Source organism: Phalacrocorax carbo, chromosome 12 (assembly GCF_963921805.1).
Source record: "Phalacrocorax carbo chromosome 12, bPhaCar2.1, whole genome shotgun sequence".
Classification (NCBI taxonomy): Eukaryota; Metazoa; Chordata; class Aves; order Suliformes; family Phalacrocoracidae; genus Phalacrocorax; species Phalacrocorax carbo.
This window is the reverse complement of record NC_087524.1, coordinates 9,732,679-9,752,063: the sequence shown is the minus strand read 5'-3', so window position 1 is coordinate 9,752,063 and position 19,385 is coordinate 9,732,679. Positions and strand designations below refer to the sequence as shown.

Below are 19,385 nucleotides of genomic sequence, written 5' to 3'. Positions count from 1 at the left end.
AGAACTGGAGAAATCTGACTTCTCAGAGCTGCTGTTGTTTCACTACAAGAGAGACCCCAGCTGAAACTGTCTCTCCGCTGCGTGAGGGCTACTGCGAACACCCTGCGGTCATGCTTGGCGCTGCTGTGCCAGGTTATGATCTTTTGTTTGACTTTTTTTGTTTCTTGGGTTTGTTTTTTTTTTTCCTCCAAACCCCTGGTTACACAGTTACCATCCTCTTATGGCGATAATCACATTAGTAATAAGATATAAATAACGTTCATAATCTGGAATGTGCTTCCTCTGAATAAGCTCATTCATACTGGCATAATTGCTCTGATATAGTACAACCACAGGAGTACAGTGCTCGGAATAAACAAACCTGAGAGACCGTCTGCTTTACATCTTCTAAATCTAAACAGTGAGACAGAAGATGGAAGATTAGATGTTTTAAGAGATCTGTCCTGCTAAACAGGGAGTCCGTGCAGTATGGCATTGAACTAGTCTTCTCGAATATCAGGTCTGAACTATTCAAATAGTTCAATCAGATTCACAAATCTTCACCTTTAATATTGTTAGACTTCCTGTTGTATGCTAGTCTACGTTTTATAAACACAATTATGCAATAAAATAAGAAAATAATTAGCAGCTCTGTAGCTTCTAGCTTTGCCGCACAACTGCACAAAATCCAGATGTTTTCAGAATGTGCAATTTAGAATACTTCCGTTTCTACAAAGTTTTACATTCCAGACGGTCATACTAGTTTCTCACTCAATAATTTTGTCTGTTGCAAAGGTTAAACTTGGGTTAAATTTTAGGGTTATATTAAAATACATGATTGCTTATACTTACCTGTAAAGATATTGATCCTGTCTCTTTGTTTTTACTAAGGAAACTAGAAATTGACAAGTTCAAATCAATGCTGCTGTTATCAGCTGTAGAACCAGTGCCTGAATCTGCATCATTTTCCTTCAAATTCTCCGATTCTAGCTGCTGTAAAGTTTCAGTATTGTCTTGATTATCTGTTTTGACTTTGTCCTCATTTTCTTCAGTGCTAATACTAATACTGGGGACTGGAGTGACTTCGGAGTCATCAGCTTGTTCACTGACAATATCTTGAAGCTTATTCTTCATCATTTCATCAGAAGTAACTTCGGAATCTTCTTTGTCTATCTGAATATTGTTTTCCTGGATATTCTCAGGTCTGTGCTCCTCTGAATTTTGGTCCATATGGGTTTGTTTATCCACCACTTTATCAGAAATACCCTCAGGCTTGCTCTGTATTGCCTTCTGGTCTACGTTGTCTTTTCCAGAGTCTTTGATCTCTGTTTCCTCCATGCTGCTTATATTACATATATCCTCATTTTCACTTTCTGCCACTTTCTTGTCTACTTCGATCGCTTTATCTTGGGTTTCCGATAGAGTTTCTTCAGAGCTGATAATCTCATGGACCTGCTTAGCCTGACTTTCCACTGGCTTATCCTTCATCCCAGGTATTTTCTCTCCATCACTGATCTGTGTTTCAGCAATACCACCTATCTCCTTAATGTCAATTCCCTGCTTTATTAGTTCCTTTTCTTCATCAGCCACTTCATCGGCAGCATTAGGCAGAGTTTCTGTAGTGGTGTCTATCACCTCTTTCTGACCTTCATCTTTATCTTTCTTTCGTTCTGTGGTATTTTCTGCGGGGATCTTTTCTTCCTTACTTTCTGAGAGATCTGTTCTGTGATTCTCTTCTTTTTCACCAGTTTCCTTAGAAATGGCTTCTTCAGTTTCTACACTACTTTCAGTTGTAGGTACTATTTTCAGTTTATTATCTTCTGTCTTGTCATTTCCCATTACATTTTCTTTCTCTATTTTTAGGTTGGGTTCATTCTTTATTTCTGAATTTGCTACCACATCAAGTTCTTTCCCTCCTTTCTGGGGTTCCATTTCTTCAAGTTGTTTTTCCAGGCTTTCTGTATTCTTTCCAGCTGGCATTATTTTGCCTTGCTCATCTTCACCAGTTGGCACAGAACCATTCTGCACTTCCACATCACCAACAGTAGTATCACATACGTTATCAGCAATTTTCCTAAACTTAATGTCCTCAGATTCATCTCCAGTGGTTCTGTCATCTGGAAATATAGTGCTGGCTTTGTCCTCAATTGCATTGCTTTCTGTTTTCTCAGAAAGAGATTCCAGAACAGCAGCATTCTGCGAAAGTTTATCCTCTTCAGAGCTGGCAATACTAAGGTCAGAGGATGCACGTTTGTCTGCAGGTAACTGCTAAAAAATTAAAGGAAGAAGAAGATTTAAACATTTTCTAACAATTGAAGCACAGTTCTATTGAGGAACACCAGAGCAGAGATGAATATTGTCTTTACAGGCAGAGTTATATGAATTTGATAATCTCAGAGCACTTCACTTTGTATTAGCACAGAACAAGTGCAGGAATGGCAGACAGGCTCTGAACAGAACAGTTTCACAAGAACCCTCTTCCATCTCTCATAATTTAATAAAATATACTGTGATTGAAGGAAAGGGATCATGATCAGCCCTCTGCCTCACACTTAACAGAACCTTCAAGAGTCTTTTTCCAATTATGTTGCTTTTTTTTTTTTTTTTTAATTAGTTCAGTTCCCTGGTAGTCCCAGCTACAGCTGGATTTGAAAGACACATGCCTTTGTGCCAGTTTGGCTAGGAAGAAGCTGTGTAGCTTTAGTTAGTGCAGCATTGATAAAATGCAACATTAAGACCTTCTTCTGCTTCATCGAAAAGAACATCTTTCATTGTGTTCTTTGTTTAAAATGACTGAAATTTTTTTTGTTCTGTTTTTTAACCACTGTCAAACTCCACTGAAATGGTGAAAACATCCAGCAGATCTGATTAAGTGGCAATACAGAGCTAGAATAGAAACAGTTAGATAACTGTAGAAATTGCTGCTGCTGGAATATGAATGAATGTTATCAGGTTACGTACAGACATACAGAAGAATATATGAATAAAGTATCATTTTAGCCATAATTGCCCTTTCACTCTTCAAAGTGACTGCGATACCTCTCTGTCTATATTTACTGTTAGAACCCTGTAATTTGCAGATCAGGCTTCCAATGATTTGCCATGGGAGCTTACTACGTTAGCTATTGTAACAAGCATGGCTTTGACTGTGCATTTCCTAAGGTTTTTCTAAGCATACAAAAAAAATTCCTTTTAAGTCAAAAGTGCATGTAACAGATTTCTTCATGTAATTGTTCTAGAAGCTTCGTGTTTATCTCCACGCAGTTTTTAAGACTACCACAATAATGTAAATGCATCTACCTCACAGTTTCCTAAACTGCTGCTTGTGTCGAGACAATGAAGTCACAGAGTGGACTTCACTCCAACCCTCCCGGGGGCTGATGGCTTAGCAGCTCATCAGCCGAGGGAGGCGGTGGGTGATGCCTCAGGAGATAAGAGAACAAGTCCTGGAGGAAGCTGATGGGAATGTGCGCTTGGAGGTCTGCCGGGGTGGACAGGGAAAGCGGTATGAAAGCCTGGGGACGTGACTAACGTGGTGAGGGGTGAAGAGGAAATGGAGGCGTGCTTCTTGTGCGCATGCACTGGTCCCCTTCCACGAGCCAGTGAAGTCAGGAAGGCCACTACCTGGATACTCTGCAACCTACTACCGTATCACTGAACTTCATGGCTTTGCCCGTTGAGGAACTGAATTTGCATTCTAAGATTCTTAAGCATTCATAAATGCAATCCTCTCATGGTAAAATATGGGCTTTTTGCTTTTGTTTTTTTCTTTGACAGCCATGCTGTAAAATCAAAAACTTAGTTTATAGCATAATGGTCACATACCATCCTTAATGTTTTAAGCATCTTACGGAATACAAATATAGGTTTACTCGTTCATCTAGCCATTTTGTCTTAAAACCATTTATATAAAAATCAGTATCTGATTTTTGAAATTCTATGCTACATACTCATGTATAATAAAATATAATATTATTTATTAGATAACATTCTTCATTATTAGCTCTTACAGGGTTAAAGAACATGCTAATTTTGAAAATGCTGACTGCTTATTTTGTAATAAGGTTACAGTATGTTTATGTTGTTATTCTTAGAAGACTTCATACAAAAGTTTGGTGGCACATCAGAAACAGAGCTCTCCATAGGAAACTGGTGATTGAAACTAGTTGCATATTTTTAAAAGTAAATTTTAAACTGACCAGAGAATTTTCTGTTTCTTCTTCTTCATCATCATCTTTACCATCTTCAACTTCTTCTGTAACTTCAGCTTTAGCTTCTGCAATCAATTCTCTTATTGGTTTATTGGAAGTAACAGTAACAAATGGATGCTTGTGAAAATAGAAAATAAGCACAATATTAAGTGCTGACTTCATGGTACAACAGGGGAAAAATCATAACTTGAAAGAAATATAACTTCAGAGAAATGTTATTTTGGTTCTCAAACTTGAAGATTCACAGTTAATATCAATCATAACTGTCCTACTGTATTTTTTCTGCAGAAGTTTTAAAAATCAAGACGTTTGTATTCAAATATACAGTATAAATAGTCTAACAAACTTGCTAAAAATACAAATAATTAATTTATACTGACCTGTTTCACAATCCAAAGAACAGAAGTAGAAAGACTTTTTAAAAAGTTATTTTTCCTGGAAATTAGTTTCATTTCTTTTCAGTTCCACAGTTATTTTCTGATAAGCTTTATCTAGAAATATTCTTTCTAGAAGAAATCTGCTTTGTCTTTAGAACAATTTTACCTAACAAGAAATAGAATTCTATATTTTTCTTTAAGAGGAAACAGCTACCTGTTGTTTTCAACAAGAACTGAAGTTCTCCTTGGCCCTGCTGCTTAAATCTATTCAACATATGCTGCATGTATTCTGGATAAAGTAAATGCGTGCTGACGTTAAACAGAATCGAATGTACCTGGTCACATCTACTCTTGTTTAGCTATTCTGCAGTGACAGCATTATAGAGGGAGGCTGAGCACTAAAGCTTTTTAACACACCTGTCAGCAATTGACTACTTATGTAAATATCTCCTTCATCCATTGTAAGTATCAACGTATAAATACTTATGCAAAGTAATTAGTTATACTACATCAAAATATGTAAACAAATAATTTTATCTGCACTTGGTATCATTTAATCAGATTTTACCAAATTAAGATCGATGCAACAATGTTAAAAACAGAGTGTGTATGAACACTTCATTTGAAATTATTTGGATAGTTACTATAATACTGCTCTGCTTTTAAAAAATACAAAATATGCTTGACTTTAAACAGTAGATCTGAACAACTAACTCTTCCTACCTGTAGAAGTTGAGTTGCGCTCCACCTTGCATCTACGTTCTTTTCCAAACATTTCTTCAGAAAATCTTTAAAGTCTGATGACCTACACAAAAAGCAGACAGGTAGTGGTTAGTCTTTTGTCTTGACATCAGACTAGTGTACAGTGAAATACTCTTTTGCTTTCACATGCACCTACACTGCAACTCCAGGTCCTTCTATTGATTTAGGGTAACAGAAAGATAATACAGGAACGCAAAGACCCATGTGGCACAAATACAATCTTTAAAATGTTTTTCCATTTATAGAAGAGTTTACTATTGGCTCTGGATTTGTAATACACCCCGTCTGTTATATCACTAACTGAATCACATAAAGATATTAAAATGAGCAAACAGATAATGGCTTTTAAAGATGTTTTCTTAGTATAAAAATACCTTAGTCTCCTTTCACCTGATTTCCTTTTTCTTTTTCAGATGGTCTTCAGATCTTTTACCACATTTGTAAAAAGCTATTTTGCATACATTTTAATGCAAAATCAGCAAAATATTTCAGTATAGAAGCTTCTATACAGAACTACAACAAAACGACTGTAGTCCCAACTGTGAAAGAAGAGATACGTATGTATGTACTTGTACAAACATATATAGAATATGTACCTGACTTTATGCATAAAGCTAGTTCCATAAAGTTCAATGGGTCTATGCCCATGTACGTAAATTTAGCAAATATACATCTTGGCATGCCTCGTACTCAAAACCTACAAATTGGGGTGGGAAAGTTGTAAATAAAATACTGACCATTTTGAAGGCTGTGCTAATGTAGGTGGATCAGATTTTGCTATTTTCAGAAGCACTCGCATTGGATTTAATTCATGATGAGGTGGCTCTATCTGAGCCATTTCTATTAAAGTAATGCCAAGAGACCAAATATCAGCCTTGTAATCATAAGGCCTGTCTTTAGAGGTCTCGCACATTACTACTTCTGGAGCCATCCTGCAAAGAGAATAATGAAGTATCAGATTAGAAAATGCACCTTATCTGTTCTGAAAAAGGTTGTAAATAGATACATTCACTGAAGCATCTTAAGAAGCACATTCTACTCTCAGTTAATATATTTACATGATATTGCATGAAGCTCATGATATTAACAACAAAGGTAACATTAAGATATTAGTTCCTACTAAAAAGTCAGCAAAACAGCGCACTTACCAATATGGTGTACCAATAAAAGAATCTCTTCTTTGTATTGTTCTTGTGTTTTTAGCTGATACTCCAAAATCCGCTTAAAGCAAACAGTAAAATGCTGTTAACTGGGTGGTGGAAGACATATCACATTTTACATCTGTCTTTTAAAGTATGTTCCAGAGCAAACCTCCTATAGTATTAAAACTTCAAAGTGAGATAAAAATATTTGTGTTTTGGTAAGTAAGTGCCAAGGTTCTATAGCATTTCTAAAAAGAGATATTGAATAAACATTATTCTCCATTGCTAAAAAAAAAGAGTAATGCTACTGTTGAGTTGTGTGGGACAAAAGTGACGCATGTATTTACTGTAGGAATAAGCGGGTTAAATTATTTTAATTAGAAATAATTTCTTTAGCCTATGAAGGCTGTATTCTTCAGACATGGCATTAGCTTTCTCATTAATTCAACAACTCATTCAATTTTTAATTTCAGGGATCAAATTCTCATAAAGCTACATTTGTCCCTTTATCTTGAGAGTTTCTTTCCACATGACTTTTCACTTTATATTAAATATCTGAAAGTCTGCATATGCACCTTTGATGTAATATCCAATCAAAAATGAACTTTATCTTTGCAATATTACTTGTCTATAAAGAACTACATTTCTCGCTTAGAAAAAAGATGATGTTTAAATAAGTGTTATATGCTTATTATAGATGTAACTTTCTTAATGAAGATCTACAGATTAGAGCAAAAGGACAGAATAGCCATATGTTGCCATCTTTAATCTGTACAAAATTACTTGATGAGCTCAACACTAGAGAAGCTTAATTTTGCTCTGTAGAAAAAAAAAGACTAAGAGAGCTATTTGTCCAAATGCAAAATCGGAAATCTTTAGGGACTACAGATACTGGAATAATAAAACTCAAATCCTTATACAAATAAAATGCAATGAAGGAAATTTGCCATTCATGTATTTGTGAAACAAGGAATTACCCATTTCTGTGTGCACCAGAATAAAAATATAAATAGTTTAAAAGGAGTAAAATGCTCTTTCAAGGGATGCTGTACACTTTTTAAAACTAAATATTTTTTTTTTTAATCTTAATTAGCAAACCTGAATATATCAGTAAATGTATGCGTGGAAGAAATCTCCCTGTGGTCTGAACTCTAAAGCAGTATCCTGACAGCCTGCACACTGCCGTATGTCAGCTAAGCTTGACAAAAGCTTAAAATAATCCAGGTCACGTGAGGCAAATAAAATTAACAGAAACAAATTATTCTCTTTCTGACCATGAGGCTCTTGCTATGATCTGTGATTTCCTTCACAGTAATACTAAGAAACTAAGATAGTGGTTCTATTACGTTTATAATGCCTATGAGACTGAGACCATCACTACATCTTCAGGCTTTCAAGAAAAGCCAAAACAGTAAAGTTACCTGTACTTTGTGTATGAAGGGAAAGGCACGTGCAAGTATTATATATACAAGTAATAATCTTGTCCAAGGAAATCCATGCAAAAAGCACAGATACACTTAACTGATCAATGTAGCAAAGCAGGTTCTTAAATACGCTTAACTTCTTAACAGAGATGATGCACTACACCTTGCAGACACACCGCGATCAACACGAGCTAGGTAGTAGATATATTTCTGAATTTGGACACGTCTTGCTTATATTTAAAAGGACATCTGTTGCAAGGCTGGGAATTAGAGCTCCAGTTCACTGTGGTGATCATCTGACTCTCCTTACCTTTACCCCCTATGTAACTTGCATCCGTAGAAATACAACTAATCACACACATGATGTAGAGAGAAGTTTGAAACCTGAATGCAAGCTGCTATGCCATGGAACTATGACATTGGTGGAGCCCCTGTAAAGGCTGACAACTTACACACATTTGCCCCTGATGAAGCCCTGAACAAAGTGGACCCACACAATTCCTATCTTTTCCCAGCTGAATGAAGGGATGCTATTCATCACCAGTAGTCCTTTGTCAGCTCTTCATGGAGGAATCCTCATGGATTTCCTACCACATCAGAGGGAAAATGTGGATGACTGCTTAAATTCAGATTGAAAAAAAATATCAACAGTAGTAAGCTGGTATTAATTTTCTTCCAGACTGTTCTAGCTTAATGTCAGTGCAACAAACAATTACAAAAGGCATCGAAAAACTAAGGTGCATAATAAAGATTATTACCTCTCTCTCTCCCAGTAATGGAAGAGACAACAGTACTAAGTACCGGTTTATGGTGATTGTGAAGGATGTTCATTTTCTAAACAACTTCCAAAGGAAGCTCTGATGTTACCGTAGTAAAGATAAGTAAAATTAATAACATTATACTAAGAAACAGTAGGACCTGTGTCTGACTTTAGGCAACTTGGTACAGATATTGATATAACTCCTACCCCTGCTGATTTTCAAGTCTGAAAGATGTGCCAAGTACAGTTAGGACATTTACTCAAGGGGTTTTTTTTCTTTTTTTTTTTTTTTTTCTTTCTTTCTTCACAGTAGCAAACCCTTTGCATTTGAAAAAAACTCTTGTTGTTAGACTGACATTTAAATAGATACTGAACTCTGCCAAACTACAGCATAAGGAAAATACAATTACAAGACCAAGCAAAGTTCTGGGAAAGACTTTTATATGCAACATGCTTACCTAGTTTAATGTCTCCTTCTAATGTGAAAAGAATATTGCCAGCTTTTAGATCTCTGTGGATGATCTTATTTTCATGCAAGTAGTTCAATGCTTCCAGTGTCTGCCTGCACACCACTTTGATCTGTGGCTCTGTTAATGGCCTTTCAAGCTCTTCAAGAGAAAGAGACAGAAATAACAACATTTTTGCATTTTATGTTGTTACGTGTTCATAGCGATCAGTACAGAGCTATATGTGAAAATTAATCTGCCAGATTCTGAACATTGTATATCAGAAACACTTCATTCTTAAAATATTTGCTCCTTTCAGTAAAAACTTAATCCCTTGTACCCAAACCCCTCATCATTATGAACTATGTATACCTATCCATCCAAACCGTGAAAAAGCTGTACAGTTTAGAGATCGGTTCTTTTGTATGTATGCTGAGATGTTAAAGACTAACTAGATCCTTTCTCTACTGATATTAGCATTCACCTAATCACAGAAAAAAACTAATTTTAAGGCTGATGCAATATAAAAAATTAGCACAATGTAATTTGGAAGATGACAGCAGAAGGGGAAGAATGAGGTCCTGAAAAGGGTACATATAGATTATGTTATAACAGCAGAGAGCTCCATAAGCATATGGGAACAACTCATCACATTCACTTAAAGGATCAAAATAAAAATGTGTTTTGAAAAGTAAACAAACACTTTAAAAATCAGAGAAAATTAATCTAACTTAAGAAGTTATAATGTCCATACATATAGGTGTAAATGCTAGTTTAAAAACCCCAACACTGAATACATATAGCACACCAATTACATAAATATTTGCATTTCAAGGTAGTATACATGTGAAAAAACTCTTAAAATATATATAATTTTAAGATGTTACTAATTTTATTATTTGAAACAACTTATTTACCCAACATTACTGCATCTACTGCTCCACCTGCACAAAATTCGATCAGGATCTGTATATATAAAAAGAAAAAAGAATACACAAATTACAATTAAATAGTTCTGCTGAACTGAACCATTGATTAGGGGAGTATTATTGGGAGACCTCAGTTGCAGTCTATTTGGCCTTGACAAATTATTTCACTGACCCCTGCAAAATACTGGTACTGTTACCCAGCTAAAAGTAGGGCTGTGCTGCTCAAGCAAATTATCTGAAAAATGCTTGGAGGTCCTCAAACAGAAGTTTTAATCAAAAGATAAAATAGAATAATAAAACTTATAATAAAACAGTCAGCTTGGATCTGACTTGTTGTAACATGATTTACATAATCCCCACAAACTAATTTCTTGACCATTAAACTGTACTTCTACAGTACAATCTCTCTGACTGAAAAGTCCAAGAGCTACACGATTTTCCAGTAGTAGATGTTATCTCCTCTATTGTTTCAGATGAGATGAAAATATGGAAAAATCACTCTTAATTTACAGAAAATGAGTAAATTCAGATGTTTACATTCGTTTCCCTCCATTTTCATTGACGCCTACAGTATATCAAGGCTTTTATCCCAAATTCTAATAATACTAGATAGAGCAATTCCATCTCCAGTTCTCAGTTTCCATTTGAAACAAAAATAAACTGCAACTATTTTGGGGACAAACTATGCTGACATGTGGGACAGAAAGAACATACACAAAGGAGAAAGAGGGTAGACATAGGGAATGAGGAGTGAAGGAAAAGGAAAGGTCATGCAAGACTGACATGCCACCCTTCCTTACTTATTTTTCTTTAATTTGAACTTTAAACATTAAATTATAATTTTCAGTCTAACAGCTAATGAGTATTTCTTGTCAGAATCCTGACAGTCAATATGCAGGGAAATAATATCTTCATTTTTTCCTTTAGAGTACTTTTAAAATCAGGATATAATTGCCCATTAAAGAGGAAACCTCAAATTATACCCTATACCATAATACTTGTACCTCCACCACTTATGCTACATATTACTTCAAATTACTATTATAATTAATCCTCACAACAATGCTACTAACAAATGTATTATATAATGTAACTCTGTAAATCCTTTAAACCATTATTCCATTTACATGCTTCTGCACACCTACTGCCAAGTAAGTTAAGTGTGGGAAATTACAAATCAAGCATTTTTCTCTAAAATTTGTTGTTTGATCTGACAATCTGACAAAGACCTCTTTGGTAGAGAAATTGTGTTTCTAAAACTGTAAAGCAAAAACATATTTTTATGTCCGGCTATCATTCTTTTTTTCCCCCTCCACTGAATCGGTTTCCTTACCACATCATTATAGCCTCTTTCATGCCTCTGCATTTCACTGTAACTCTATAGCTGCAATTTTATTTTCAAACTATTTATTCCTCTCCTCTCTTTATTGGGTCAGTGAAGCCTATCCACTCAGTTTCATATCCTGCCTTTATGCATACTTGCTTTCGTGCTGACCTTTAAGCATGGAAATTTTTTCACTATTCCACTGTTTTATACAATATCATTTTAGTCTGAATTCAGATCACAAAAAGTCTTCAAAAAGCTCATCAAAATAAATCGACATCAGGAAACATGGTATTACACTTTCATTGTTTTCACAGTTAAAGGATAAAGCATATTTGTAAGACTCCAAGGAAATTTTCTTTTACTTGTTTTAGGTATCTTTTTAAATTATAAACTCTTTTTAAAAAAAACATGCATTCTTTGTACAATCCCAAAAGCACTTACAAATACTGCATTGGATTACCTAAAAGAAAAAAAATTTATTTTCATAGCTAAAGCTATTCAGTGCACAGGATATATCAAGAGTGACGTACAGTCATGCGTATGCCCATTATACTTCTATGTACAAGCATCTAGAATTTAAGTAAACTAATTAATTATGGTTCCAGTCCTGGTAAACTGTCCTTCCTGGAAGTTACCAATACATTCCTTTGTACCTAAAATACATACTTCACAGGCTGACCTTTTCAGCACATTATTTATTTTTCAGCTGCAGATTCTGAATCTCACTCTTAATTGCGCTAACGTAATTAAAGTCTGAGTCCTGCTGTTACAAATAAGCACTAAGAACTCTTTCCATGCACCAAAATGAACTGCTAATTTCCAAATTCTAGATTCAAACTCCTGACCAAATGACTCAGTGCAGCTCGATTTTACAGTGCCAATTTCCTAAAAGTCATACTCACAATTTACAAATCAGTTTTGAAACTGAATAGTTATCATAATAGTGACAACCCAGAAGAACTGTGATTGACAAATGATACTTTAATAAAGCCAAGGAAAAAAGTAACTTCAATAACCTTTTGAAATAAGTAAAAGCATTTAGAGAAGAAAAAATACCTACCCACAGATTGTTTTCATAGTAGAAAGCATCTAGGAGCTTAACAATATTAGGATGATCACAGGATGCTAAAATATCAATCTCAACCATGTAATCTTCAAGCTCTTCTTCTGATTTAGTATCAATCACCTTTGCAGCAGCCAGCACTTTCGTTTCTTTGTTCTGAGCCTATAAAGAGAAGTCCCAGCAAACACATATATGTGAATTTCACCAGAAAACTGTCACCAGCAAAAAAAAAAAAACCAACAAAAACCCCCTCACTTGTTATTTCTGTACTACTTTCCTGCCTTTAGTTTGCTTCTCTACAAAAAGAGAATACTTGCATATTAAAGACCTGGTAAATTCTAGCATAAAAAGGGTTTAATAACTTTTCTCAAGGTTAAGAAACAATGAAAGACAGGAATATAAAAATACTTCATTCTCATAACTTTCTTTAAACCATCATGAAGTTAATAGCTTTGGGTCGTTACTATTTTTTACTCCTAAAATGAAGTTCTGTGCTGCTCCTTAAAAACCTATCTATTAACACTTGTCAAGGAGTATTAAGTAGCCTCCACCCTCCCGTTTCTGACTGTACATTCTTGCCCTTCTGACACTCCCCACGTTGTGGCAGCACAGCTGTTCGCAAAGCCACGTAGAAAAACAGATTCTCTACCAGTAATCAGCACGTTACGCTCTTCTCCAGCCAGGGCTGTATTCAAGCTCCCATGGTACAAAGCTGCCAACCACCATTAATGTGTCTGGGTATTTTTCTCTCTCTGCTTCAGAAGTCTCGGAGCAGTTCCATAGATGGCTACTCACTGAAGTTGTCCATGCTGAAAATGCTGCCAGCCTCTAGTTTATTAGTCCACACCTTAAGACTAGGGAGCTAGAACTGCTGTAGTGATAAGGTCAACAAGATTCTGACTTGAAAAGCAAAAGGAAAACAAGACCTTGGGTACCAAAGGGGAAAAAAAAGGGAATTTCTGGTCTGCATTTAAATATTCTTTGCCTTTTTTTAAACATAAGAAATTACAAATAATTAGGGTGACTTTTATTTAAATAGCAAAAAACTTCAGGAACCAGTTGCTGTAAATACTTATTCACAGAATATTGCTGAGAAACTAATCCAGCAAAACTAGGCAAACTGAGTTTGTTGTTTTTTTTTTTAATATGTGGGGGATAAAGCAAATAGCAAACACACAGCCTATATGCGTGTGTATACATATACACACACACAAAATCATACACACTTTCTAATAGTTCTCTTGCAAGTTATTTTTGAAGGAATACTGTAACTTGGAATTTAGTAAACTTTAAACAAGGAGGTATATTTTCCTAAGCCGTCATAAAAACACTAGTTTGTCAAGGCATTTCCAGTGGTTACCTTTTGCATCTGACTAAATGAAGTTGTAGGACTGAAGTCTACTTCACCAATTATACCTAAAGTCCATGAGAAAAAGGCCTAGATTTACTCCACCTAGCTTTTGACTTTCAAATGGCATTAAATGAGGAGTAGGGACATAGGCTCTCTCCAAAGCAGCGAAAGACAAGAACCTGCAGGAGCAATTCTGACTCTGATGTGAAGCATCACAAGGGAGTTCGTCCCGTCTCTCTGCTGGTGTGGCTGCTGCACTGGGCATCTTGGCCCCAAACTTACTTGTGACGAGCCCAGGACACCGGAAGAACCCCAAAACCTAACTTTTGTCACCTGATCTCATCATACTAATACCAGATAAAAGCTGATATGAGACAGCAGTAAAAATTCTTAAGAATGACTTCCAAGTACCAAATATTATTACTTTTACAGCCATAAATAGTTATCTCAATGTGGCAAAAGAGAATAAAAGATTTACAGATAAACGTTTATGACAACATTCAGTAAAACAGCAGTAACAGCAAAACACTCTTACATGCATAGTCTTAGCTGATTCATCTCATGTTGAGGGTAAAGGTTTTCTGTAACGTTTATTTTTATCTCAATATCCTCTCCAAAATAAAAAACAACCAATGTTCCCAACCTCAATATTTGCCCTCCCATTTTTAACAACAAAGATAAGGGATCTGTTTACTCGAAAATAAATTACTGAGACGTTTTCCAACACATATTCTAATAATAAAATGAACAAGGTCTGCCTAATAACACAAACATAGTATGTTTTTGTTTCATGTTTTATAGCAAGAATGAAAGACCAACCTTCCTATTCTAGAGCTGCACTGTAAATTAAACGTGAAAGGTGAAACACGTATCTGACTCCACAACAGAATTAGATTTGGTAGCTTTACATGTGCAGAAAAACAGTTGTTAAAGCACTTGCCTGAAGAATTCAAATATTAACTGTAAATTTACTTTTTTGAAATATGCACGGCCACACACTCTCCACTGCACCTTACAAGAAGGATACAAAAAAGATTCTGAAATTCATTTTTACAAAAATTTGCATGTAACCTATATAATGGTAGTAATATTTTGTTTAATTAAAACTATTTAGAACTTCTGTATCAGGTAACTGTAACAGATGTCACTGTTTTCAGATTCAGTTTCACGTTTGAGAGAAAGAGAGGGGTCTTGGTAAATTAGTGTGCATGATTACAAGCTAGGGAGCTTGCTGCATTTATACCATTTTTTTTTTCTACTATTGACAGAGTACTTTGTGTTTTGATTTTTCCCAGATACTTTTGCTTGAAGTAACTAGTAATCTGCTTTGAATAAGTTTCTTTTATTTCCTCCTTGTGGTAGCTCTATTAAAACACCTCATTAAAAACCAGAAGTGATTATACAGACAGTATGATTATCTTTATGAGCATCTTAACAATTATAAACAAAACAAATGTTCTCCTTTGTTCTGGCTTAAGATAGTAAAATTTCATAGGTCAAGAGCCAGAATTTTTTTCCAGTTAGCTTTAGAATTAGCATATTTCCACTGGGTATTTCTAAGGAGCGATAAAACATTTTAAGTATCCATCAAGTTACACTTGAAAATAATAATAATAAAATATTTTAAACATGATTTTAAAGTTCTTTTTGACTAAGACATTATTCATCTCCACCCGACAATGCACTCTATAATAAATACCCATCTATGTCATGTGCTGTAAGCAGCACATAACAAATATGCTTTTTTTAACTGTGTAGGAAAGGATTTTACTGTTCACACGTAAGATTTATGTAGCACTGTACTCTATGGGGACAAAAAAACCCCTCTGGATTAAGAGGAACAAAAAGCATTTACAGCTTTGTGAGGGCACATTTGTTTTTTCTGGACTTTGGTTGAAGTCTTTCTTCTGCCACGTAACATTCTCCAAAGGTCAGAGCAGGAGCAAAATTGTTTGTGTAGATGCAGTTTTGATTTGCATATATTCATTTTGCATTCGGGTACATGAACATTTAAAGTTAAATGTTCATTCATGTTACACAGAAGTTCTGCCCTTTCAAAACATGTCCTGTACGAGTTGCCCAGCAGTTTCTTCCTATACTGTAGCTCTCAACTACCAATTCAAGCTATTCCAAATGCTCTGCTTAAATACATTCGATTCTGCTTCCATGACAGGTGATTTAAGCTTCAGTCATACACTAAGAAATCCAAACTGGCATCTTCAATGGTTATGGTTCAATACTGCCTTATGTGGAGACAAGGAAGAAAGGGGGAAGATTTTCTTTCTTTGCATTAACAAAATTTAATCTTTTTAAAAGATTCATACACAATGTTTGAAAACTGAATTGCAATAACTCGTTCCCCCACGATGTGTCTAATGCGATATGGAATAGATATTATTAACTAATATATGCAACAATACATAAATATTGCAATCCTTCCACCAAAACTTCTATTTGTATTATATATTTAAGGTTACTGTAGCAAACATTAACTTACAGACAGACAGTATGCACAAGGGAATAGGAAACTGTATTAAGAGCATGGTTCTTTTAATGGATGGCACAGTCTTGTTAGCAGAAAACACATAGAAAAATACTCTTATTCTCCTAATTCTAAGACAAAGTACTTTTAGAAAGACGGATTGCAGGTTTGCATAGAATAAATATGATCTTGTAAATAAGAACTTGCAAATTACTTTCTGAACCTAAATCCCTCACAAATGGCAATAACATCTAATACACAAAAATGCTGTAAACATCTGAAAACGTGTCAGTACAAGAGATAAGAACATCATTCTACACAAAGCTAGGATCTGTGAGTATATGAAATTAGTAACCCCTCCATATCGGTCCTGGATTTTTATACAGTATCATGTATCCAAATACAAGTCCAGAGGCAGAAGCTTTTTAAGAGGCTGATAGCAGAATATGAAAAGGCAGGTTTACTGTCTGGGCACTCAGCCAAGACATTGTATATTCCCCACCATGGACAGCAGGGAGAGCAGAGCCACAGTTGCAGAGTAATAGGATTACAGCTCTGAGATAACCCATGAAGTTTCAAGCCTTGGTTGTGAGGAGCTGTTTCAGTTTCCTGTCACCAGCATGTTTCCTTCCCAACTGTGCAGCAACCCTCCTGTGATGTAGCATGTAGATATCTAAAAATCAAACACTATTTAAAAGTGAAAAAAGATAAGTATGTCCTTCATCTGTTGTTCAGCCAAGAGGAAATAAAACTGAGATAGGAGAGAAAAAATTGTTCATCACCTTTCTTCCTGATACCTCTACCGATGTTATATAACCACGCTGCATGTTTTGCAGGCAGCAAAACAAATCAATTAAGAAGCTTTTATTTTCTGACTCATTCTTTTCAACAAAACTATAGTGATAATCATAGGTCATCAAGGTTGCCAAAAAGTGAAAAATACATGCATCCCTATTGAGCAAAAGGTGCTTTTACATGTAAAAAGCTACATTTTTGTGTAAACCTGGGATTGTCAGATCTAGCGCCATGCATGCTTTCTGATGGTGTCTGAGTAATCAGTACTGAAAAACTGTCCTTGTACAACACAAAGGCAAGAGCTGTTTCTCAGAGCTATCAGAAAGCAGCGGATCTCAGGTGTTCTTAAACATATGAACCAAGGAAAAAAAAAAATCCCTGTAATTTCAGATTTTAACAGCCTGGTCAAACAAATCTTTAAGCAGTAGTATGGCCTACTGAAAAAACTACACTGGACTGTGTTGTGTATAAATTTACTATACCCAATTTAAAATTGTCCTGTGCATTTGGAAACTAAAACTCCATGATTGACCAGTATCAAGTGTTCAAACTTTTTTAAAACATGGGAAGGTGTTATTAGTGAATTTTAGGGGAAAAAGTCTACTTTAATTAATCAGATAAAAGGAAGCATTAATTCTAACATCGAATGCTGAGAAATGTAATTAAAAATACAAGTTTGAATTCAAGAGCAAATAGCTACCTCTGAATTATGAAACCACAAGGTTTTTCCATTAAATTACGAGTTAGGCCAATGAAGGAGATGGCAACCTCCACATTTTTCTCAAAATTAAGATAAGCCAGTCATTTCAAAGAAGCTACGTTATTCTGCACCAGTCTTCACTGCATAATGTTTGAAAATGTAGTAGTAATAAAAAAAACTCCAGAGAATTTCAGTTTTTCGTTTAGTTGTACATATGGTTGGTCCAAGGAATTAAAAGCCAGCTAACTTCAGTTATACCTACTAAAACTTGTTGAAATGACAGTTACAAAAAAACTATTCAGGGATAATGAAAGTATCTACCAAAGATGATGATGCACCCTTAAACTACACTGATCAGCCAACATTTTTCCCTGCCTGCACAATGTATCTTAACTACCTACCACACACAGTTTCTTTTACTTGAGATGTATAATGCCAGAGAAAAAGATACTGAAATAGAAGTGTAGATAAAAGTATCTCTATCTCCTACAAGCAAACGGTATTACTAACAAAGCGGTGACCAGGGCTCAACCCAGACTTCTGAAGTCCATCTTTATGATACTGTGGTCTGGTGCTGCCTTTGCGGCTATACTAGTTTTGGAGCTGTTTCCATGACAACTTCACTCTTTTAACATTATCCTTGTACTTTGTACTTATTGTGGTTCTTTTGCTTCCTCCATAGTTGGTTTCTGAGGATTCCACAACTTATTTTGGGGAGTGGTATAGAATATAATTTTCATGTTTAAACTCATGATTCCCTTTATGTATTTTCATTAATTCTGTGGTATTTGCATACTAGCTGAGCAGAGTTACCATCCCGATTCATGCATTGTGTCACTGAAATCAGATGAAATATTTATATGCATATTTGAAAAGTACTAAAGTTGAACTGGCAAGTATGTGCAAAATAACCAAAACAGTCCTTTAGAGGAAAGTTAAGATTTTGTCAGGTTTTAGTAGATATTATATCAGATTTAGGAGATTATATCAGGTTTTAGCATCATTCTTATTTAACCAAATCTGGTTAAAAAATTGAATAAATAAGAAAAAAATTAAAATTGGTAAACATTGGCAAGAAAATCTCCAAAATATGCTATGCTGTTTTATAACAACACAATTATTTTCCCTTCTCTTGTTGCATGATAGCTCATAAAAGCAACAGGGAAAACCAGCTGACAATATAAGGGAAACATTGGTAACTAAAGCATTAAGAGGTGTCAGATGTGTGAGCACAAAGGACTGGTGGGTTTTTTTTCCAAATTCAGTTATAACAACTGTACATAATACAATACACAATTCTGCATCACAGTCAACTCCCATACTTGAGAAGGGAGAGGTGGGACAAATTAGGACTTACCCCTGCAGTGCTAACCTGCTTTGCCAGTATCTTTCATCTGCAGAGGACACTAACAGTTGCCAGCAGAGGTTTTTTTCCATTTTATCCAGCACCAGTGTCAGCCCCAAACTGACTTACAACTTCCCAGGAAAGACAGTAGCCCACTGTATCTTCATCTTGGATTACAGATATCCTGCAGTTATTTATTGAGTCTTGGGTCATTAGAAAAAAGCCATAATGCTTATCACTTATTAATTTACAAGTTTATTTTGTCCCTACAACTTGAAATTCTTTATTCCAG

General features: G+C 35.3%; 1 protein-coding gene across 3 annotated transcripts in view; it reads right to left on the bottom strand.

The window, feature by feature from the left end:
• The window catches only part of SLK (STE20 like kinase), a 49,356-nt gene that overhangs the window by 14,296 nt on the left and 15,675 nt on the right, over positions 1 to 19,385 (bottom strand). For 2 of the 3 annotated variants that reach the window (XM_064464089.1, XM_064464092.1), the window contains exons 2-9: positions 12,418 to 12,582; positions 10,019 to 10,067; positions 9,114 to 9,263; positions 6,478 to 6,550; positions 6,067 to 6,261; positions 5,291 to 5,372; positions 4,179 to 4,307; positions 832 to 2,247 (exon numbers count right to left, since the gene is read on the bottom strand). In XM_064464089.1, the coding sequence (XP_064320159.1) occupies positions 832 to 2,247; positions 4,179 to 4,307; positions 5,291 to 5,372; positions 6,067 to 6,261; positions 6,478 to 6,550; positions 9,114 to 9,263; positions 10,019 to 10,067; positions 12,418 to 12,582 (2,259 nt within the window). The remainder of the gene's footprint in view (positions 1 to 831; positions 2,248 to 4,178; positions 4,308 to 5,290; positions 5,373 to 6,066; positions 6,262 to 6,477; positions 6,551 to 9,113; positions 9,264 to 10,018; positions 10,068 to 12,417; positions 12,583 to 19,385) is intronic. The other variant, XM_064464090.1, reaches the window with a different exon arrangement.